General features: G+C 36.6%; 1 protein-coding gene across 1 annotated transcript in view; it reads right to left on the bottom strand.

The window, feature by feature from the left end:
* The window catches only part of LOC309408774 (contactin-3-like), a gene marked incomplete at its 5' end in the record, with an annotated part of 80,216 nt that overhangs the window by 30,260 nt on the left and 28,809 nt on the right, over window positions 1–21,147 (bottom strand). Inside the window, 4 exons of the mRNA XM_082004721.1 lie at window positions 954–1,090; window positions 8,985–9,169; window positions 10,161–10,263; window positions 10,571–10,774. Coding sequence (XP_081860847.1) covers window positions 954–1,090; window positions 8,985–9,169; window positions 10,161–10,263; window positions 10,571–10,774 — 629 coding nt within the window. The remainder of the gene's footprint in view (window positions 1–953; window positions 1,091–8,984; window positions 9,170–10,160; window positions 10,264–10,570; window positions 10,775–21,147) is intronic.

The following is a 21,147-nucleotide window of genomic DNA, read 5'->3' as shown; positions in this document are numbered from 1 at the left end:
CCATGGCTCAACTTGAAGCCATTTCCTCTTGTCCTATTGCTTGTTACTTCGGAGAAGAGACCAACACCCACCTCACTACAACCTCCTTTCAGGTGGTTGTAGAGAGCAATAAGGTCTCCCCTCAGCCTCCTTTTCTCTAGACTGAACAACCCCAGTTCCTTCAGCTGCTCTTCGTAAGACTTGTGCTCCAGACCCCTCACCAGCTTCATTGCCCTTCTCTGGACACGCTCCAGCACCTCAACATCCTTCTTGTAGTGAGGGGCCCAAAACTGAACACAGGATTCAAGGTGCGGCCTCACCAGGGCCGAGTACAGGGGTACAATGACCTCCCTGCTCCTGCTGGCCACACTAGTGCTGATACAGGCCAGGATGCTGTTGGCCTTCTTGGCCACCTGGGCACACTGCTGGCTCACATTCAGCTGGCTGTTAACCAAAAACCCTAGGTCCTTTTCTGCCGGACAGCTTTCTAGCCACGCTTCCCCAAGCCTGTAGTGTTGCATGGGGTTGTTGTGACCCAAGTGCAGGACCCAGCACTTGGCCTTGTTCAACCTCATGTAGTTGACCTCTGCCCATCGATCCAGCCTGTCCAGATCCCTCTGTAAATCCTTCCTACCCTCAAGCAGATCAACACCCCTGCCCAGCTTGGTGTCATCTGCAAACTTCCTAAGCGTGTACACGATCCCGTCATCCAGATCATTGATAAAGATACTTGTATGGTTCTATCACCGCTTTTAAATCTCCATTTAGCTGGAATACTTTTGTACAACATAATTTGTCTTTATGTTTCTGGTATTGCAGCTTTGGAAGTTTTCATCTGGATGCTCTTGACAAACATATGAAAAACAGTTTAAAATATTTCCCGTGACTAATTACATAACTTTTGTGAACTGTTGTAGTTGTATGAGGTACTGTTAATTTTACATATCATCATGTTCTTCAAAACAGAATGTTACCTCTACTGACAGCTGGTCTCCATTCTTCAGCCACCTATACGATGGTTTGGGCTTCCCACTTGCTCTGCAATCCCAGTATAAGGTGTCCTCTACAGCAGCTTCAATGTCTTTTATAGTCTGGATCCAGTGAGGTTTTGCTGCAGATGAAATACACATCAACAACCAAGACCCTAACAAGTTACTGCTCCATATGGGAATCAAATGGTTGATTTGCACGGCACTCATCACTCTTCTGCATGAACTGGTTTGTACCACCAGAGATTCTCACTGGTTCTGCTTCAAGTCACCTAATGAAAGAAATTACTCACTCTTCCTTTTATACATTTTTATTGCAAGCAGTAAACCAAAAGAAAATTGAGATTACAGATCACTAAAGCTGAACTAGTGAAACCGATATTAAAATCGCTAATGATCAAACAACACAACTTTAAAATGGAGGTAAATGTAAGATAAAGAAATCAGTGGTGATACTAGAATTAAATAATTGATACAGCTAAATCATCTAATTAATACTGAAGATAATTCTTTAAGTCCTAAAAAAAATGTAATGGTACGTCAGCCTTTGTTCTGGATACCGCTTGAATTGTTTTCTAATGCTAGTCAGTACTTAACTGGATGAATACATGGATGGATGAGACTGTTTTTGAAAACATTACTATTAGCACAGTATTTGGGTGACGCAAACCAGAATATGGCTTTAAGAAAGTCCAAAAAACTACTTAATTTTTACAGAAATTTTGATGTATTAAGATCATATATCCTTCAGAATTACCTAAAATACAATTAAAACTGTAAAGATAGAGTTTAAAACATCTGTTGCAGCTTTCATTGGGTGAACAAAAAAGCTCACTTGGCAAGTAAACATCCCTGCATGAAAGACAACAGTAGTTTATTCCTTTAGTGCTACTTCACACAACAGCACAACACTGTCTAACAGCTAATTCATGTGAATTTTCTTTGAATTTGTTCAATTTACTAGAAAATTTATAATCTCAATATATGCTATTTCTCCAAGAAAAAATAAATTCTGGACATCGCATATGGAAAAAGCAGATAAAAAGTAGGACGAAACCTGGTTGCAAATATATAACTAAAGGCAAAAGAATTTTTTGGAGTCAATTTGATTACCTTAAAGACTTTCCTGAATTGGTAACTTAGGAAACTCATAACACTCTAATATCAAAACAACTAGGAAAAAAAAAAAAGTCGCTGGTGATACAGGAAAGTATTATTATTTAATAGATGAGTTTTGGAAGCACAGAAGGTCAGATTAATTCCTGTTGAACTTCCCACTACAATGGAGTTACACCAGCAATTAATTCAGACCAGGGAAATTAATGACTCTCCTATGGCCACATGGGAAGTCTGCAGCACAGCTGAGAGCTGAACCTGTTCCATTGCCATAGGCACAAGACCAGCAGACCAACGTTTGGATGAGGGTTGGTATTAATTTCATTTAAAAAGATTCATTCTTTTCTAGTATACAAATTTTCTCTCCAACATATATTCCGCAACACAGCAGTAAAATCTCAACATGATCATGTACAGTACCATACTTTTATGATAAATCATAAATAGTATTAATCATTGTTAAGTATATATACTTAAGGATTAACTTCTCACGGAGGAACTTGCTGAAATGTATTCACTGAGAGATTAACTTGGGAGGTTTTGGAATTCAACCAATATTTGCCGACAGTGAAACCCTCTGTTATTTCTTTCGTTTTGCATGTCCCTTATACCCTACGAGGATTAACACCTTTCACTGATTTGGGGATGATATATTTTTTACAGTCTCTTTATCAAGGTCAGCTCTAAAAGACAGGATAACCTGATCTTTGTGTCAGACAAATGTACTATCTTACTGATATTAATTTTGGTTAAATCTTGAAAGTTAATGCTACAACACTGGAGTTCAAGAGCAAGCCATCTCACATCGTCATTTGATGTATTTGCCCCACATGTGTCAAGGGGATGAAAGCTCAGGACTCCATGTCAGCATACTTCCTGCACTTTGCATACCTAAATATTTATGTAATAAGCAACAGTGATGAATTATTGATGGATCCATAAATGTGCACTATTTCCCATCTGCTGCCTATCTCCACTTGAAAGTAGGTTAAATATAGTCCATTTTGACGTTCAAGATCTTTGATTCAATTCCATTAATAAGAAAAACGTCTATACCATAAGTCTTAATTTTAGGACTCCTCATGTCAGATAGTCTCCACAGGAGGGCTTTCCAAGTCTCTACAGTAGATATGATAAACCAAGTCTTTTTGGAAAGCATGGGAGCAAAACAACCACTCATAACAGAAATGAACAGAACAGAGTTTCCTAAGCCACCATGTGAGAAATCTATGGTGCTTGTTCATTTGTAGGAGTGCTGACATAGACTTTAGTGATTTTCTTGAGGGAGCCTCTTTTTCTGTTCAAATTACTGATGAAGGAATCTGGCAGAAAGAAAAATACTGTTTTCAATCTTCCACATCTCAAAGTCTTTAAAAGTGGCTACAAAAGTATTAGAAACTCTTTGAAAAAGAACACTTCAACTAACCAGTTCAAAATTGAAAAGGCAGTAATTTTAAACAGAGGCTAGCTGGGAATATGCCACTGAATACTCTGAATCTTGGCCAAGGTAAAGATATCCACATTGCAGCAGCTGAGAAAGTGCAGACAGAAGGTCATGTATCAGTAGATCTACATATCCCCTCAAAAGATAAGCGTGAATTTCCAAGTCCAACACCGCCCTTTTTATTGAGCTCTGCCTGACTGTACCTAAATGATTCTGTATATACGGCTTTATTCCTCTTGAGGCCTAGTCAATGTTAGAAAAATGATACCTGTTTAGAACATTTGGTTCTACCACCATGGCCACATCTGTGCTCTTGAAGTAAGACTAATAACTTGGTAACCAAGCCTCATTCTCTCATGGAGCTACTGCATTGGCTTAGTGTATAACTTAGATCTTCCTCAGGAGACATCACTCCTTCTTCCTTAAGCAAGGAATAGGCAAATAGGCAACATACTTTCACTGAGATGAAAAAAATACTATGTCCTGTAAGTTGAGAGTTTGGAAGTTAATTTTAATGGAGTTTGTAGTGCAGGGCTTGAGACTGTGACAGGAATCCATATTGTGTGGCTATATTGAGAATTCTTAGGAACTTGCTGTGTAATCTTCATGAAAGATGCATACAAAGTTCCCTTAGGACGAAATACTTGTAGGTAACTGGTTTTCTAAAGAAGGTTAGCCATCAGCCTCATGGTCAGTCACTTGGAAAAGCACCAGACTATTTTGCTTCAGTTGTTTTTTGCTTAAAATATTCCTTGCAATACTTACGGTCCCACAGGCAAGAAGTGATACAAGTGTGTAACCTCATAAAATTTATCCCAGTGAGAAGACTCAGTCATCTTTTTTTTGGTGGCTACAACCACCCTTTTCTTCCAGCTAATTACTCCAGGTAGGTCTTCCTGAAGAAAACAACTGTTGCTTCATTACACCCTAGGGCATCCCTATAGGCCATAAGGAAAGCAAGAACCAATTTTTTTTAATTGTTTTTAAGAAACCTTTGCAGTGACTGTTCTGGGGTTTGATGTGAATGAAGACCAACTGCAATGAGTGACTGCAATGAAGCTCTTGGAAGCAATGGCTGAGGAATTAGATGCTTTTCAGATGCTGTGCTGAGATCTAACTTGTAAATAATTTGTGCGGTAGCATGCATGTCAACACGTATTTTTATGTATGATTTCCTTCAGAGTAGGAAACTCCAATAAAAATCTCATTCTAATTCTGTAAGCCATAGGAATAGCATAAAGGAAAGGCAGAGCTTCAGGACCATGACTTTTGTCTAGACATTCTGCTCTCTCTCCGAGTACCGAGATCTGCCATGCCTCTGCTTGGAGGCAGAAGACTACGGGAAGCTCTTCCATTACAGTCTCTAATTGGGGCTTGCTCCTAAGCCCCAGTCTGCTTATACACATATCTTTACTTTGAAATTTACAGTCTGAGAGCTGGGCTGGGAATCTCCTTTGAAAATATCTTCGGACAGCTCAGCAGTTCGGCAATAAGTCACAGTCAAAAGGGACTTTCCATAGCTCAAGAAAAAGCAGCTATGAAGCATACTGGGGGAAAAAAAAAAAAAAACAACCGGAAAATGTAACCTTCATTTTTTTAGGTAGTGCATCTGAAAGTCAGGTATGACACTCATACTGATGCCTACAGCACTGATGAACCTTATTTTATCTCAAAACTCCAAGTGACTTTAAGCATGAGTAACTTTTTTATGATAAAACAACTGGGCCTAGAGAAGCATCTAACACATCCCTGAAGATGTCCATTATTTGACTTCCATTCAAAAATAAAAATGCTCTCAAGCAACAGGTAATTGCTACATCGAGGAAAGTTTTACTATGTAAAAAAGATGAACAATTTGTCTCTGTAGCAAGGCAATTAAATTATTAGACAGCATCGACAATTAAACTCCAGGCTGATCAAACTCAGCAACTCCTTGATATTATTTAGTCATTTATAGTTTTGTAGTTATGTTTTGAAGACATGTCCATGAACAAGACAGATTCAGGCTATCAGACAAAAGCTTTAAGCAGTGAGGCCCTTCCACATACATGAATAATGTATTTTCAGTATAATTTTGGTGGTACATTATTACCCAAGTAATTAAACAAATACAGAAGTATTTTTTGAAATACTAAAAATGATCTTGAGTCTATGTATTTCTGTGAGGTTCGCCTTTGCGAACTTGGTACTGTCAAGCCTGAAGTCCATTAAATCAGCATGTGATAATTGAGAATGTATTTTCTTCAATTATACTTTAAATTAATTTCTTTACGTATCTCTACCATGTTACATGTTTAATTGCATCTTAAAATACAAAGATGTTAATTGTTTTATCTCTTCTCATTTTTCCATGCCATGAAATGTGTCTCCATGGATTCTTTATTATTCTATTATCTCTTTATAGAAAGGGCTAGTAGCAATAACAAACAAATATACTAATAAAGTGAAAGCAAATCATTTATATATTCAGGTTTTATATTAAATCAAAGTTAGATAATCTTGTCCTATTTTTAGCACATGCTGAATTCCCCTGAGGAGAAAACTGGCATTAAACAAATGTTGGAACTGTACAAAGGGCAAAAGACTCAACATTTGATGTTCGGCTTTTCTTGATAAAATCCTTCATGAGAAAGAAGGAAGATTAATAGGCTGTTAGTAATGTTATGAAAGAACCCAAAATATCTCTCTTACAGTATCTATTTTAATTATCAACTTATATTTAAAAGCCACAATGAAATTAAAAAAAGACTCATTTTTTATAAAGAGAGTTACAGATGTGCACAGAATTTCTAAGCCAAATTTATAAGCATTCTTGAAAAAATGACTATGGATACAATTAAAGTTAAGCCTATGTTCAAGTGCTTCGTGGTTTTAAGACTATAATTTATTATTGGAAGAAGAGGCAGGATAGCATAGAAAAAATAACTTTTTTTTTTTAATCAAACCATTTAGGGACTGAAAAACCCAATTTTCAGAATTCAAATTTTACAGTTTCAGCTCATAAAACAGATCAGGAGAATAAAGAGTGTTTTGCATCACAGCAGAGCAATTAACTGTTTCAAGCTTTTGTTTAGGACTAGCTTTATGTTTCATTTACAAAGAATCTTTCAAATATGCAAAGAAAGGAAAACCTTCTATTTTCCAGTCAACTGGAAAATTTTTGTCTATTTTTTTCTTCCCCAAGAGATTTATTTTTCACATTGTTTCACTAAGACAACTTGGAAAATGTTAACCCCAATTCTTCTTATATTCTTTCTTGTGTAAGCCAGAAATGTGCTTTGCTCTTTTGAGGAAAAATAAGTATTTTCACTGTTGAAATAAAAAAGGAATTTGACCATTTGTAATGTGTATATTTTTCCGTATATGATTAGCAGACATGTCTTACACATCTACAAATAAAAAGTTTTAACAGCAGCCATCATCCACTAACATTACCACACAGATCTGAGTCATCTTTGCCAGAGTTGGAACTTTCTAGCAGATGGACGTTTTTTATTCTAAGTCATCAGTATATTGCATTAATTTCCCCCAAATCCTCATCTGCTTTTAGAACAACTTCCTTAAATATCGATCTTTTATTTGAAGACTGAGTGGCATATGGTTAGGTTTCTTTACCCGACAGATTTCTAAGCTTTGATATTAGATGCAGTGGCAAGCCATCAGAAAATATTATCTTCAGTTATAGAACATTATTAACCCACAAACAGAATGAAAATCCTTCAGATTATCAAGAAGTGTTAAAATGATCCTATCCTGAACACAGACTTGTTGGCATTCTATTTGTGACAACAAAGCAAGTAACAAATTAAGAAAGATTACTTAAGTCTACTTAATTCTGCAGAATGGGTTTCATTAAGCAGAACAAATGAAATGAAACAGTTGGAGTGCCATTAATGCCATTACAGGTCTCATTATTCTTTTTAGTCTAAGCATCCATATTAGGGATGAATCGAATATGGGCAGATATTTATACTGAAGTATGAACTCTATTTGAGGGTTCAAGTCCCTTTCTGGATTTGTAATGAAAATGTTCACACTGATTTGTCACAAAACAGCAACTCGCTCGCTTTTATTGATCAGCGACATCCTTTGTTTCAGCTCTGTGTCCTTTAATGAGCAAAATCAAACCTGGGAGGCAGGTCAAGTATCTCAAGATTGCCCACTGCTGTAATTACATTACAGGAACTAATGAACAAATCTACTCTATTTTGTATATAGCTTACACTGACGTGTCTTCCAACTGCCCTGATTTAAAACTGGAGTAGGAATACTAAGCCAAACTGATATACAAACCACAAGTTGTTTGAAACTTTCAAGTAGTGAATAAAAGTCACTTTATAAAATCAAATGCCTAGTGCGAAGCTTGGAATGACAGATGACACTGGCAGGTGAAGCATCTTAGCTCGCTGGCCCTATGTTACTCAACTTCCTTATTTCTTAAAAAGTTGTAATTACAACTAGTCTGTGGAAAATTCAGGTTGCTCAAAGTCCCCTGTCCAACCCAACATTGAACATTTCCAATGATGGGGCATTGATTCAGCATAACTATTAATTTGGAAGTTGAGCATGGAAAAGTCTCTTTTCCTTCCTCCTCGTAAAATCTGTTGTGCCTTAAATTAAAATCTTCGTTGCAGCACTTTGTGTTCTAGTAAACAGCAGCTTCCCATACAGCAGTAGTAAATGGAAAGAACATTTGCTAGAAGTTGCACAGTAGCTATGCTCTACACTTTTACACAACTTAAAAAAATAAATCTTTGCTCAAATATTCATACATGAGGAATAGCATTCCAAAGCACAGTCTGAAACACTCTTTAAATTGCCATTTACTTAAAGAAAATTATATTTGCTGAGATCTGGCTTTAACAAAAATTGTCAATTACCACTTTCTTGCAAATCACTCTAGCTTTAAAACACCACCAATGTGCTTTGCCGATACTCATTTCACTCTATAGCCTTAAATGCACAAGAGACTCTCTCTGTTTCCAGTTATTAAATTTCATATTATTTCATTTCCTATGCTGGATTATATTCGCTCATTTATTTACTCATTTGAAAATAAAACTGGCTGTTTTGAAAGCAAAGGATTGACAATATCCATCAGTAATCTTTTCCTAAAGCAAAATAAAATTTCTATTTCTTGCAAATGTGAGGCCTAAATGATCCCCCAAATAAATACAATTGACTGAAAATCTAAGGTTTCACCAATGGACCAATACGAAGTGTTTAAAAAAAACAGTCTTTCCATCATAGATAAATAAGCACAAGCATTTTCTACACTACTCTTAGCAACCCTGGTGCAGAAGTTCCCATTCTCTATGAGTAGTTAAGATGCCACGGCTTTTTAAGTACAAATGCTCGATGGTATTGCAGAAGCTATAAACCCAAAAGTACCCTAGAGTGGTTTATATTTCATGTGGAAAGAAGGGTAGGAGAGAAGAAGAGAGAACGTTTCCTACCATAGTAAGTGAGACGTCCTCTTGCAATGTTTTTTCCTCTCGAGTTTTCTGTAATACATTCATATAGTCCTGCATCCTCCTGCTGGAAATTAGGTATTTCAATCATGCCATTGGATTTCCTCAGCTTTATTTTACTTGGAAATGGCAGACCATCACTTCTTCTCCAGTTAATCTGAGGCACAGGGCTTAAATGAAAATAATGGGATTTTAAACAGCTTTAGTTGAAGTACTTGACTGCCAAAATTAGAAACTTAAAAGTATTTTATAATAAAACTCAGAAGTGACTAAAAAGCTTGTGCTAAAAGTGGTGTTCATACTGTATATGACAGATGGTCAGACACTATGGCAACTGATTTGCATGTACTGTTCTGTTTCATACGCTATAATTTGTGGTACCAAATTTTTTAATTAGTATCTGTGTAAATGTCCAACAATTGTAAAATTTCTTGTAAATCAGTACTAGCTTGCCCTGAAGGCGGGTGATTTTTACCAGTGACTTCCACGGAAGGAGAATCAAGGCAAGTCTTTTGAAATTCCCATCCTACGGCAGCCATTCATTCTTCGATTTTAAAACTTTCACTCACCTAGCTGGGGAACCAAAGCAATAGCATCTGATTAAGTTACCAATCTGGCGCTTAAAATTATGAACACCTGACAAAGTTGTCTGCAAATAAACCGCGAAGTGGTAAGTAAATACATTTACAGAAACATAAATGCACTCTCAGATCATTTGTGAAAGAGAAAAGATATAAACTGTGTGTGAAATATCATTCAGAAGAGGAAAGCATTTTAATCTTTATTTCAGCTATAAAGGAAGAACAATATTATGAAAGCATCAAGTATATTTAACAGTAAAATTGAGACAAAATTTTCACAGGCTTCAACATTTCATTCTACACAGAGAAAGCGGAGCTAGGTCAAAGGATATATGCAAAACTGCACTGATCTTAATTCAAGATACTTGGAAATGAAATATAAATCCCTGTGTTGCCAATGTATACATTTTAATTCTAAACAAACCCCAAAATTACTCCAAGACTCTTTTCCAAGGCAATAATGATGATGATCGAAATAGGGTCTTTAGAAAACACCACCACCGACTGCCAGAACACATCTCTTGTGCAGGTGAACCCTAATGTGCTTCAACATTCAGTATGGGTGAAGTAAGAAACTTACTTTCCTAGTGCAAAGCATTCCAGCTTTACAGTTGAACCTTTAGCTGCAGGAACCGTCTCAGGAAACTGAACTTCTATTTTGGGTTCATATTCTCCCATCACACCTAAACAAGACAATTGAAAAAAGTAATTTTTAATTTTTAAAGCCTTTTTTCTGTCTTTAGCATTACATCACATTAAATGAAAAACGAAGTTTATTTCTCTTGCGCTCCATTTATAAAGAGAAGCATAGGGACTACCAGTGAAATCAGTCAGACTTAGGAGAGGAAGAGGAATCTACAACTCAAAATAGTTTTTCTTATAAAGCAATCAATATTCAGAGAATGCATGAAAGGGTACACTGTAAGAAACAAAAACGTTCACTGACGACTAGATGTGTTATCTATTCATGGTATAGAAGGGAAGTCATACCATCTGTGCGCAGCACTAAGGGAGTTGGTGACCCAAGAACTTGGCTGTTGGTCACAGTGCTGGTTACAACGCAGGTGTAATTTCCTACATCCGACGGCTCGACTTTGGCTATGTAGAGGTGACCGGTCTCTTGAGACACAAATCGCCGACTGTCCTCTTGTACAAACGATGGATATTCATTGACAATCCAAGCAAATGACAATTCTAGTTGTTAATAAAAAAAGAAATAAAGGTATTTGGTAGGGTTTTTCACATTTTTTTCTTCAAAGATCAGTTTATTTTATTACTGTATTCTACAAGATTGTATTATATACAATGCTGTATTATGTAACAAACAGGAACAGAGAGCCAATGACTGAGAAAAATAAATTTTAAAAAGTACCAGAAACAAGCGAAACAAAAGGCGGCAAAACAAGTAATTTTTTCCACCAAAGCCGTATCTCGTCCCGCAGAAGAAAAAGGTGGAAAGAATTCAAAGTGTTTTATGTGAGGATAGATTTTTATCTTTTTTTTTTTTTTTTTAAAGAGATGTAACATGTATGGAAATAGGAGCAGACAGAAAAAAACAAGACCAAACTTAGCTAAAATGGAAACGTTATCCATTCAGTAGCTACTTAACAACCCAGCTATATACTTAGTAGATAGAAACAGTACAGGAACATGCAAGTGAAAGGAATGTCAAAGAATTCCCAGTAGGAGTCACCATATAGCAAAACTATTTAATACAAAAATCCATTAAAATTTCATTTAAATAAAATGTCTGTATTGTACGGCAAAGTAACCCTCACCACCATTCGTTATGGTCATTTGAAAGGAGAATAACACTTCAAAAGGTAAACTAAGAGATTTGGCAAAATCTGTATTAGAATTTGTATTTTTCTGACCACCACTCTGAGTTCTTTGTGTCTAATTTTAATTGGCAAAAGCCCCTTCCTGTGTGAGGCCATGTGCTTGTCTCATTCATATCCTACAGAATCAAAGGAAATTAATTTTTAATAGTTTTCCAGGCAAGAAATAATTTTTCACCCAAGTGCTGCTGAGCTGAAAGTTTATAAAAAGATTACAGCTTCTGCAAGTGCTAATTAGAGACGATTATAGCTTGATTGACCTGCCTTCATGTTAAAATACCTTGTAGCATTCGCACTGCCCCTACAAAATGGAGATCATCCCTTTTTGCACAGGTTTAATTTGAAAGTGCATATATTTGATGCAGTCATGAAATGGAGAGCAGGCATTTTCAGAAGCCTCGCAGTATGAATATGCACTCAGGAAAGTGCTAAACCAACAGGACAATTTAACACAAGGTAAGATTGTGCAGATGAAAAAAACATTCAATAAATGAAATTATTAAAATATTTATGGACTGGCTAATGCAAAAAAGGCATCAAATGAAATGGCTTATCATAATTGCAGTTAATTTTCTTCTATCAATATTTAAACTCCTTCCATTAACGTAATTTTGCAGGAGCAGCGTGTATGAACAATTAACAGTCTCAGGACTTTTCTCAGGAGTTAAACTTTTGTCAATATTTGGAAATATTTATGGTTGACAACAGCCATCTACCATTCTGGACTTGCAGCATGTCTCCCCAGGTGAAACAACGGCTTTCACTAAAAGTTTCTTCTTACATAACATGAGAGGTATAATTAATTTATGGTAAGGAAGGCCAACAAGGATTTTCCAAGAAGATAGGGTAGTTAATGCAGTGGAAAGTAAAACCCTATGATCTAGCGTGACCTCAGTGGCACAAGAGTCTCATACGCAAGCCAAAGAATATTTATACAGTCAACAAAAAAAATTCTCCCATCTTACAACACAAATACCAAAATGTAGTGTCAATGGTTTGCTATTGAATTGAGAGGGCTTGTTGAGTACGCACTGTGTAGCAGGGAGGTGGCATCTGTGCGCTGTTCTGGCTGTGGTCTGATACTATTCAATATCTATCAGACACTTCAACTAGAAAAAAGTTTTTAGGTTTTTTTTTTTTTAAAGGAAGAAAAGAAAGAGTACACCTGAAGAGTTCTAAGGGGACTATGACCTCTTTGAGAGTAAAGATTGTATAGTCTTGCTAAATGGGAAAGACCAAAAACCAAAGCATGATTCCATTTCTATAGAGCAGGTGGGCAGAGAGAGCGATTACAAGGCTGAGGAAGAGGCTGTAGACCAAGTTAGGTATCAATTCAGGAACTGTAAGAAAAAAAAATAATTTACATTTTCAACTCTACACCTAACTCAGACATCCACAAGATACAAAAGTGTGGGAAGCCAGGCTTTATTGGTTCTGGTATTTACCGAGCTACTTGTTTTCCTTAGCTCAAAATATTATTTTATCCTTAAAAAAACAAAAGAAAAAAAGACCTTATTCAAAACATTCAAAGGGGATGGGCAGATCTGGATATGCAGCAGAAAAATAAGCAGTTTGATTTCGTTCCTATTATATTGGGTTAAGTCAAGAGTAAACTCATTGAAATCAGTCATTATGATTATGAAAGCCACACAAAGTGTATTCCAGTTTAATTGGATCCTTCAACAGCGTATGAATAAGCACTCCTGGAAACCTAATTTTCATCCAACATATATTTTCATCGACTCTCTAAAAAAAGGAGCAGGGTATTTCTTTACCAGTGCCCCACAGCCAGCATCTCATTTTATATTTATTGTACTTTACAAAATTATATTCTTATTTTCCAAAAAAATTCATATTAAACAACTTGTTTTGTGATTTATTATGTTTACACCATTTGCCTGTTGCTGATCCTAGGGCACCTCAAGGGACATAAACTCACTCCCTTTCTGTCAATTACAAGTTTTCAGTTGATTTTCTGTTATAAATGGAAGTAATATGTCTCTCCTGGGCTTCCTCCAAGATCTAAGCCTTTGCTTTCCGATGCATTTTTTGCTTTTTTGGCAGCTGTACCTGGATAAGGTATTGGAAATTACAGTTATTACTCAATTTTTATTTGTTTACTGTATCTTGGTTGGCTCCTTCTCTTTATTTTGCATTATTTCATTATTATTTACTGTGCAGCCTACAAGCCACAACACACTTAACATGCTCATACTGTTCTAGGCGCTTTGTGCGCCTAAGTGTTCGATTAAAAATTGCTTATATAATTGCTTGTCATTTTAAAAACAAATTCTTACAATATTCAACAATTAAATCTGCATGGCCTTTGAGGTCTACCATAGTCATTTCCTGCCATCTATGAGCCTTAAAAAAAAATTTTTTTTTTTTTTACATAGAAAATGAAATGTTGCTAAAAGGAATGTAAGGGGGTAAGCCCCACACATTTAGTAGTTTTTAACTGGGTTCAAAGTGAGGCCTTTAAACTCATGTACATGCTTTTGAAAAGATTGCTTTTAATTACATTACACATTTCCTCTAGGAGAGGCTGCAACACATCAGTGGGAGACCACTGAATGGAACGAGGGCAATTAAATTCTGTTTAGAAGAAATAAAAGAGACAACAGTAGTTGTGGATATCCAAAACTATAAATTAATTCAGGAAGTCGGCAAAGCAAATGTTTGGGGGGGGGGGAGGGGGGGGAAGTAGGGCATATAGACTCATGACCAAAAGGAAGACAGCTCACAAAGTTTATTTCATCCACTAAATGTACAAATTCTGAAGGTCATATCTTGGTCCTTTTGTTCTGGACCATCACTCCTATACACCTGCTTAATATATATCCGCTAGCCCCACAATCACACCTAAATGAGATTTCTGAAATAGCCAAAAATAAATGGTATGAACAATATTGTTCTGAAACACATTTAAACTTAGGTTCAAAACTGATTTGATTTCAATTAGTGAAGTGGATGTTTCCATAAATAATCCTGAAACGAAACGACAATACTTGATTTTGAGTGCATCAAGCTGACTGAACAATAGAGGTTTTATATTTTAAAGAGAAGAAGGTTCATGTCAATCATTGATACCCACATCTATATTATTTCATACAGTTCCCCAGTTTAGATTTTACAATATCCTGTAACAGCGATACAAGGGAATCTGCAACATCCTGGTATTTTCTGTCTTCAGCTGGCACTCTGACTAACAGGCAGGATGGTATATGGCTTCTAAAAAACTGTTTGGAGGAAAGTAATCAGAAAATTTAGCAGTGACAGAAACTGCAATTAAAGACATGGAAATTTGTAACAACCAGCTATTTTGAATTATCTACCTTAGAGTTAAAAGTAATGGAAAAAGTAACACTGATTTGGAGAGGATAATGACAGATTCCATAATTAAGGAAGAAACCAATTAGTTCATCATTTGGCCCAGTTTCAGCTCCAACTGTGATGAAATGACCAAAAAAATGGAGAAAAGCCTCTCGCTTTGTGGGTGAGCATCACTCGGGAAGGAGTAAGCTCTCACGGTGCAGACATGAAGCAATGGGGTGTGGTTTTGTGGGGCAGTCACACAGAAATGTCACTTTGTCAACGCTGCTGGGGACAGCTCTGTACGGCTGCCTGCTCAGGAACCCCTAGGGAAGTGCAAACAAATTATTTAAAAGCAGGAAATTAATCTGCATGCAGTAAAGTGCATTAAACTCCCAGAAGACACTCTTAAACTAGATGTAAACTGTCCTTAGTTCACTGCAGCTTAATCCTTAGAGGATTGCACTGCTATGGGTTTATGTCACCGTACCTGTGGATGCGAGTGCCCCCAGCGGGTATAATGCATTTTATCTTACATACACTCCCTTCAAACTTCGCATCAACTACTTTTCTTTTCTTATTTAGACAAACTCTAGCTACTTTATCGTGTTTAGTTCACCGCCTCAAATAGGCCGTCCTTGCTTTGGCAAGCCAGCACAACCAGCTGCAAGGCTATGCTTGGTGCTTGGACTTCAGCCAAAAAAAAAAAAAAAAAAGAGAGGTAATACTTTCTCTCTGCCATAAAATAAATCACATCTTTTTTTTTTTTTTTTTTTGGCAAACATTAAAGGTTGTTTTACAAATAAAAATCTTATGCACTGTAGGCCTAAGAGAAGGTGTTTACATAGTCCAAAATGGGATGTCCTAACATATATGTAAACTGGGTATCATGATGTCATTAGATGCCACTGTCAAAAATTATATTGTTTTGACAATGAAAAAACTGTTTAGAATTTTACTGGAAATAAACTGCACATAACTTCAGGGTTATGTTCCTGAGCACATTAAATGCCCAGAAACTGAAAAACCGCCCTAAGTGTGTTCAGACCCAAAACTCGGATGGTGTATTTCCAAGAGGCATCCTGAATTGTCTGCATGCAAGTAGTTACACCACGGATAATGCAAAAGTCTTTAGCTATTTACAAAAGCTGCAGTCACACTTCAGAGTACAGTCTATCTATAAGCTGTAGGCCAGTAGTTTACTTTTTGTTAATGTTTTCTATATAAAAATGACAATTACAAAATAAACCTCTACAATAGGGCTTGAATTGTGGCCACCAGGGTAAGGTGAGACAATGAGTATCTGGTTGAAATAGTTGTAACATTGTCCCAACTTGGGGAAAAAAGTTTGGAGATTTATAAATGCTTCTGAAAGAAGTCCCCCCAAACTCTTCAGAATAACTTTCTTCTTTTGGCTGAAGATATATTTGTTTACACAAAACGTAAATTGTATGATGGGGATCTGAGTCCAGCTGCAAAAAGTAAAGAACGTATCCTGAGAACTCATTTTATTCCAGAGTATAATGGAAACACCCTGATTTGAAACTAATGTATACCATTAATCTTTTTGACATAAAAGGTGAATTATTTTGTAGATAAAATATAAAAGATCAATTTTCAGCATGCTGTGCAGGTAATTAGGCATGCAGCTTCTGTAGATGGAATAACCCAAAACGATGAGAGCAGTGTGAGAGACCTATATAATATCATGCAATTTCAATCTACACATTTAATGAGAATATTGAAATGTTTTAGCTGAAATTGCAAGTTTCCTACTTCAGGCTAACACCTAATTTTCATTTTTAAATGGTATATGGCAAGAGTCCACTCATTTTCTGATTTTGAAATGAGCTAGCGTGATGTAAAGAAGATGCAATTCCTTAAACAGAGTTGCAGCTGTTTGAGTTATAATATATGAGTTATATTTTTCTCTATTGCCCTTCCACCTACACCACAACCAAGACTGGCCAAGTAGAAGTCCCACAAACTAGCCGGTTACCTCTGCACTGCTGCCACAGGTGACAGAGCTCCAGCGATGTAAAACAGCCCGCTAAAGGTCTGTCTTTCTCTATACTCGACAATTTGTACAGTTTTTCCTAAGTCTTTTGAAGCAGTGTCCAAAGCAAAGCACACCACTGGAATTAAAACATAAACACTTCTAAGCTCAGCCGTGGGAGGCACAGATGTTCAAGACTTGGCAGCGTTTTTTCTTTATTAGTACCACAGAGAAACTCACGGTAAGTACGTTTCCAAACAGCATACCCACCGGAACAGCATCTCGGCAATATGGCCTTGCCTACTGTCTGCCTTTTTTCACCCAGGTCTCTCTTGTCACATGTGGGATTTAACACTAGTTAATGGTCAAGTTTCAAACCAAACGTGACCTTGTAATATAAAAGTGCTCCTTAACTGTCAGGTTAAATGTTCCTTGGTGCTCCGAAGGAAATCCAGATGCTAATGGGAGAGTCTAACAAAATGCTTTTCTACATTTGGGTTCCAGTGCTGAATAAAAACCCAATTTTGCTTCCCCTGTAGCTGTGCGGGATGATGGATTAGTTTCTCTTTATCACATTTCTGAGCTAATTGTTTCAGACTAGCTGTGTCATTCGAAGTGTACTGGCTCCGATCAAATTGTTCACACTCTAGAAGTATGCAGAAAAGTAAGAAACTGCTTTAGGAAGCAATATTTAAATACATACCCGCTAGCCATATCCATTTCAAATGACAACTTGTTCTTTTAATCACCTCCCTAGAACTTCACATTTAATTGCTCAGAGCATTTCTAAGAACTCTGTTGTGCCTTTTCAATAGTTGAAAGTATTTTAAATTGCTTCCTGCCTATAATAATTTTGAGGATAAAAAGATGATAGTTTAGCTTATTGCTCAACTAAAACACATCTGATTTCTTCTGAATGTTAAATATTAGGGAGATAAACCAAGGGAAACTAATGGAAATACGCAAGAGTAAATTTTCGAAGGAACACACTAATGTTTATAGGTTGAAGTAGTAATTAGTGACAAACTTCATTTGTATTTTAGTATTCTTGCACTCATTTAGGAGAAGGTACTTGGTAAACCTCTGTGAAAAACAAAAATTAATTTCAGTACTCTTGTTAAGAGTGTAATGATCGGCTATGACTGTGTACTGGGACTGCAGCCATCTCCCTCCTGCCTTTTCCTAATCAATTATCTTATTTCAAAGAAAAACTCAAATATTTTAGTAGAGAAGAGAATAAAGAGCTGGAGGAGAAAAACCCCACAGTAACAATTCAGGGATAAAAATAATCTTGGTAGGGGGCCAAATCCAGTTATTTTCTCCAATTTTCTCCTCTTTTTCCCAGGGCATGCCTGAGATACCTGGGACTAGCTAAGTTAAAAGGCTCAACCTGAACATTTTTCTTGCAATTTGGTTCTTCCTAATCCACTTCTCCCTCCTTCTTTCTATCCCTCTCTTCGTCCAACAAATACCCCACCACCAAGAGGCATAGTCTCCCATTAAAATACTCTTGTCCCACATTGCTGCCTCTTGCAGTTTATTCAGGTTCAGGAAAGAGGGATAATGAGAGCAGATATCAGCAATAAAGTGCACATGCCGTAGTCTTTCGGGGTCTTCTGCAGCGCCCACATACATTTTGCTGATGAAGCTTATGCAGTTTTAGTTCCACCAAAGTCTACTCTTCGCTCTATCCCACAACAGCCCACATTGTATATGCTACTACTATACGTACTAAAATCTCAGTGAAAGCCAAACATACTGCAGCCAGCAGGAGCTGATCCAATCCGATGCAAAACTCCTTGGGCTTTAGGTAAAATTGTACCCCTCACTGCACAGACTATAGCTTCTGACATGCTCCCTCCCCCACTTATGAAATGAATAATCTAGCTTTAAAATACCGAGATTTAAAAATATTGTCTTGTTTTCCGATTTGTATACTTGGGAATGCTACTTTAAAAAAATACAAATATGTATGTACAGGATTGAAGCCTAGAATCTTTCCTTAAAAACAAAATGATAAAAAGCTGCAATATTCCCATAATCATTTTGCAGTGGGTATTAAAGATGTACTGCAAAATTTATGAGAGCTAATATTACTGATCATAGTTGTGTCCAGGCTTTATGCTCTAATGACTACCTAGCTGTGAAGCTACCCTTCACGATCTAGATACATCTCTCAAAGATGTACAAAAGGGATAGAAGATCAAATAGCTAAGAAATAAAATAGAAATACTAATATATACAAATGTTCGGTGTCACTGATGTGCATAATGAAAGATGGAGTTAACAAAGAAGAGTTCTGAAAGAAATTGGAGTGATACCTTCCTTGTCCAGTTTGCCTTTTTCCAAACTGGAATCATGCATCTTTTGCTACAGGGCTAGTTACACCTCCAAGCTAGCTGAAAAACGCACAGTGTAAGGTAGCTGCAGAGGTTGCACAAATACATAAATAAAGATATACCAAGGTTAGTCTGGTTTACTTCAGCCCGGAACACAGGTTTATCAAAAGAAAAAGTGCTTTAGGAAGACTGCATTTGATAAAGTGCAGAACAGAGAGAGCGTCTCTACAGCTTTGGTTTGTTATTGGTGGTGAAAATAATTCTCTGACAGATAGAAATCATTGTAAAATCCAGCTGTGAACATGTGTTATTGTCCCTCACATGGACCAATATAAGTGTCTCCCAGATACCATTTGATTTCAAACTGTCAGCTGAAATTTGTGCAGATGATGATGATGACACCAGCAGGACTATTGCAAAATATATTTTTAAATAAAAATACCATTTCTCCTTGGCAGATTGAGAACAGCTTGAAAACACTATGAAACCTTTTTAAGGCCATTGCTTTTACAGTATTCAACATACTGTTTCTTTAGAACACATTTTTGTGCAAAAACCTCATAATGTGCCTACCGCAAATATGATTTATTGTTCATGCCCAGACAGGTGTCATCCACAATCTGCCACAAAAGCAAAAAGTAGAGGTGCAAAACCAGGATGCTTTACACCTCCTGAAAACACACTGATGGGCAGTAGAAAAGAAACCATATTCTCAAGTTCTATCAGTTTGGTTTTGCTTTGGTTTAAGGGTACGAAATGTTTCCAAAGCCAAATAAGTAAAATCAATTCAATTTACAGTTCCCTGAAACTGTAAATACGAAGCATGTTGATATTCAAGAGTTGTGGTAAAGAAATAATCAAAGCATCAGAATATTTCTGGCATTTGAGATACTTTCCATGCCATGTTATTCATGAAGCACAGTCTTGCTGGAGCTTGCAAGTCTCCAAATGGCAATACAAGAGACATAAGCAAAGTCTACGACGCATTTGCAGGTCTAAATACTAATTTGCAACAGACATGACATTATTCACTGAAATACTTGTCATACCAAGCAGTAAGCAATAAAATTGGGATCTGTTTTTCCATGATCTAATATCATTTCAAACCAACATGTCACAACTTTAAAATAATAAGCTATAAACTAGATTGATCCCTATCCTTCAAATACGGTCTCATTTATCAATTAAGTCTACATTTATCAGGGCATGACAGTAAGAAGGAGGATACCTTCTTGCTCCTATATGTATGTAGAAATACCCTTGCCGTATTGTATGAAATAGGGACACAGATCATACGAGGCCACTCATGAATATAAAGACAAGTAGAATTTCCTTGCAATTTCCAAGCAACAGCTTGTTGGCTCCACAACATTCTTGCCATTTACTTAAGTTTTGTGGATTACGGTCATATTCCACATAGTAACAAGATAACAGGGAGTTACAACATAAAACTAATGCCTAGTTTTTCCAGGCAAGCCTGAAGTCCTTGAAAAGTCTGAATAACCATCAAGCAAATCTTCACTTCTACCATTAAAAATCATCTTTTTCTCTGTGTAAAGCAGCACTGAAACTACCACAGACAACATAAAAGCACTATGCCTCATTGCTTTCTCCTCTCCCAAAGAGCAGACTATACCTCATAAATTAGTAACATTTCCTGAAGTCTGGTATCAATTTTCCACGGTCTAGTATAATTTCAAACCAACATGTCACAACTTTAAAATAGTAAGCTATAAACTAGATTGATCCCTATCCTTCAAATACGGTCTCATTTAGTACAGTCAGATTAGTAAAACTGATTGTACTAAACAAATATACATCACAATATCTAGCAAATAGAAATACTATCTTAAGATAGGCTACATGTTAATCAAGATACACATACAGTAGTAACAGTACATAAAACTCTAAAGGAACTTGTGGATTTGCTTTACTCTGGGCTTTGTCACTCCTTAGATACTGATTTTGGAACAAAATCAATAGTAGAGGAAAAACATTTTTATATCTCCATATGTCTAGCCTTTTCCATTCTTGGCAGAAAGGAAAACATTAGCATCGCATGAATGTTTTTTAACCAGCTGC

This window comes from Phaethon aethereus (assembly GCF_964289735.1).
Source record: "Phaethon aethereus genome assembly, chromosome: 11".
In the NCBI taxonomy this organism is placed as follows: domain Eukaryota; kingdom Metazoa; phylum Chordata; class Aves; order Phaethontiformes; family Phaethontidae; genus Phaethon; species Phaethon aethereus.
This window is presented reverse-complemented; position numbering and strand designations above follow the sequence as displayed.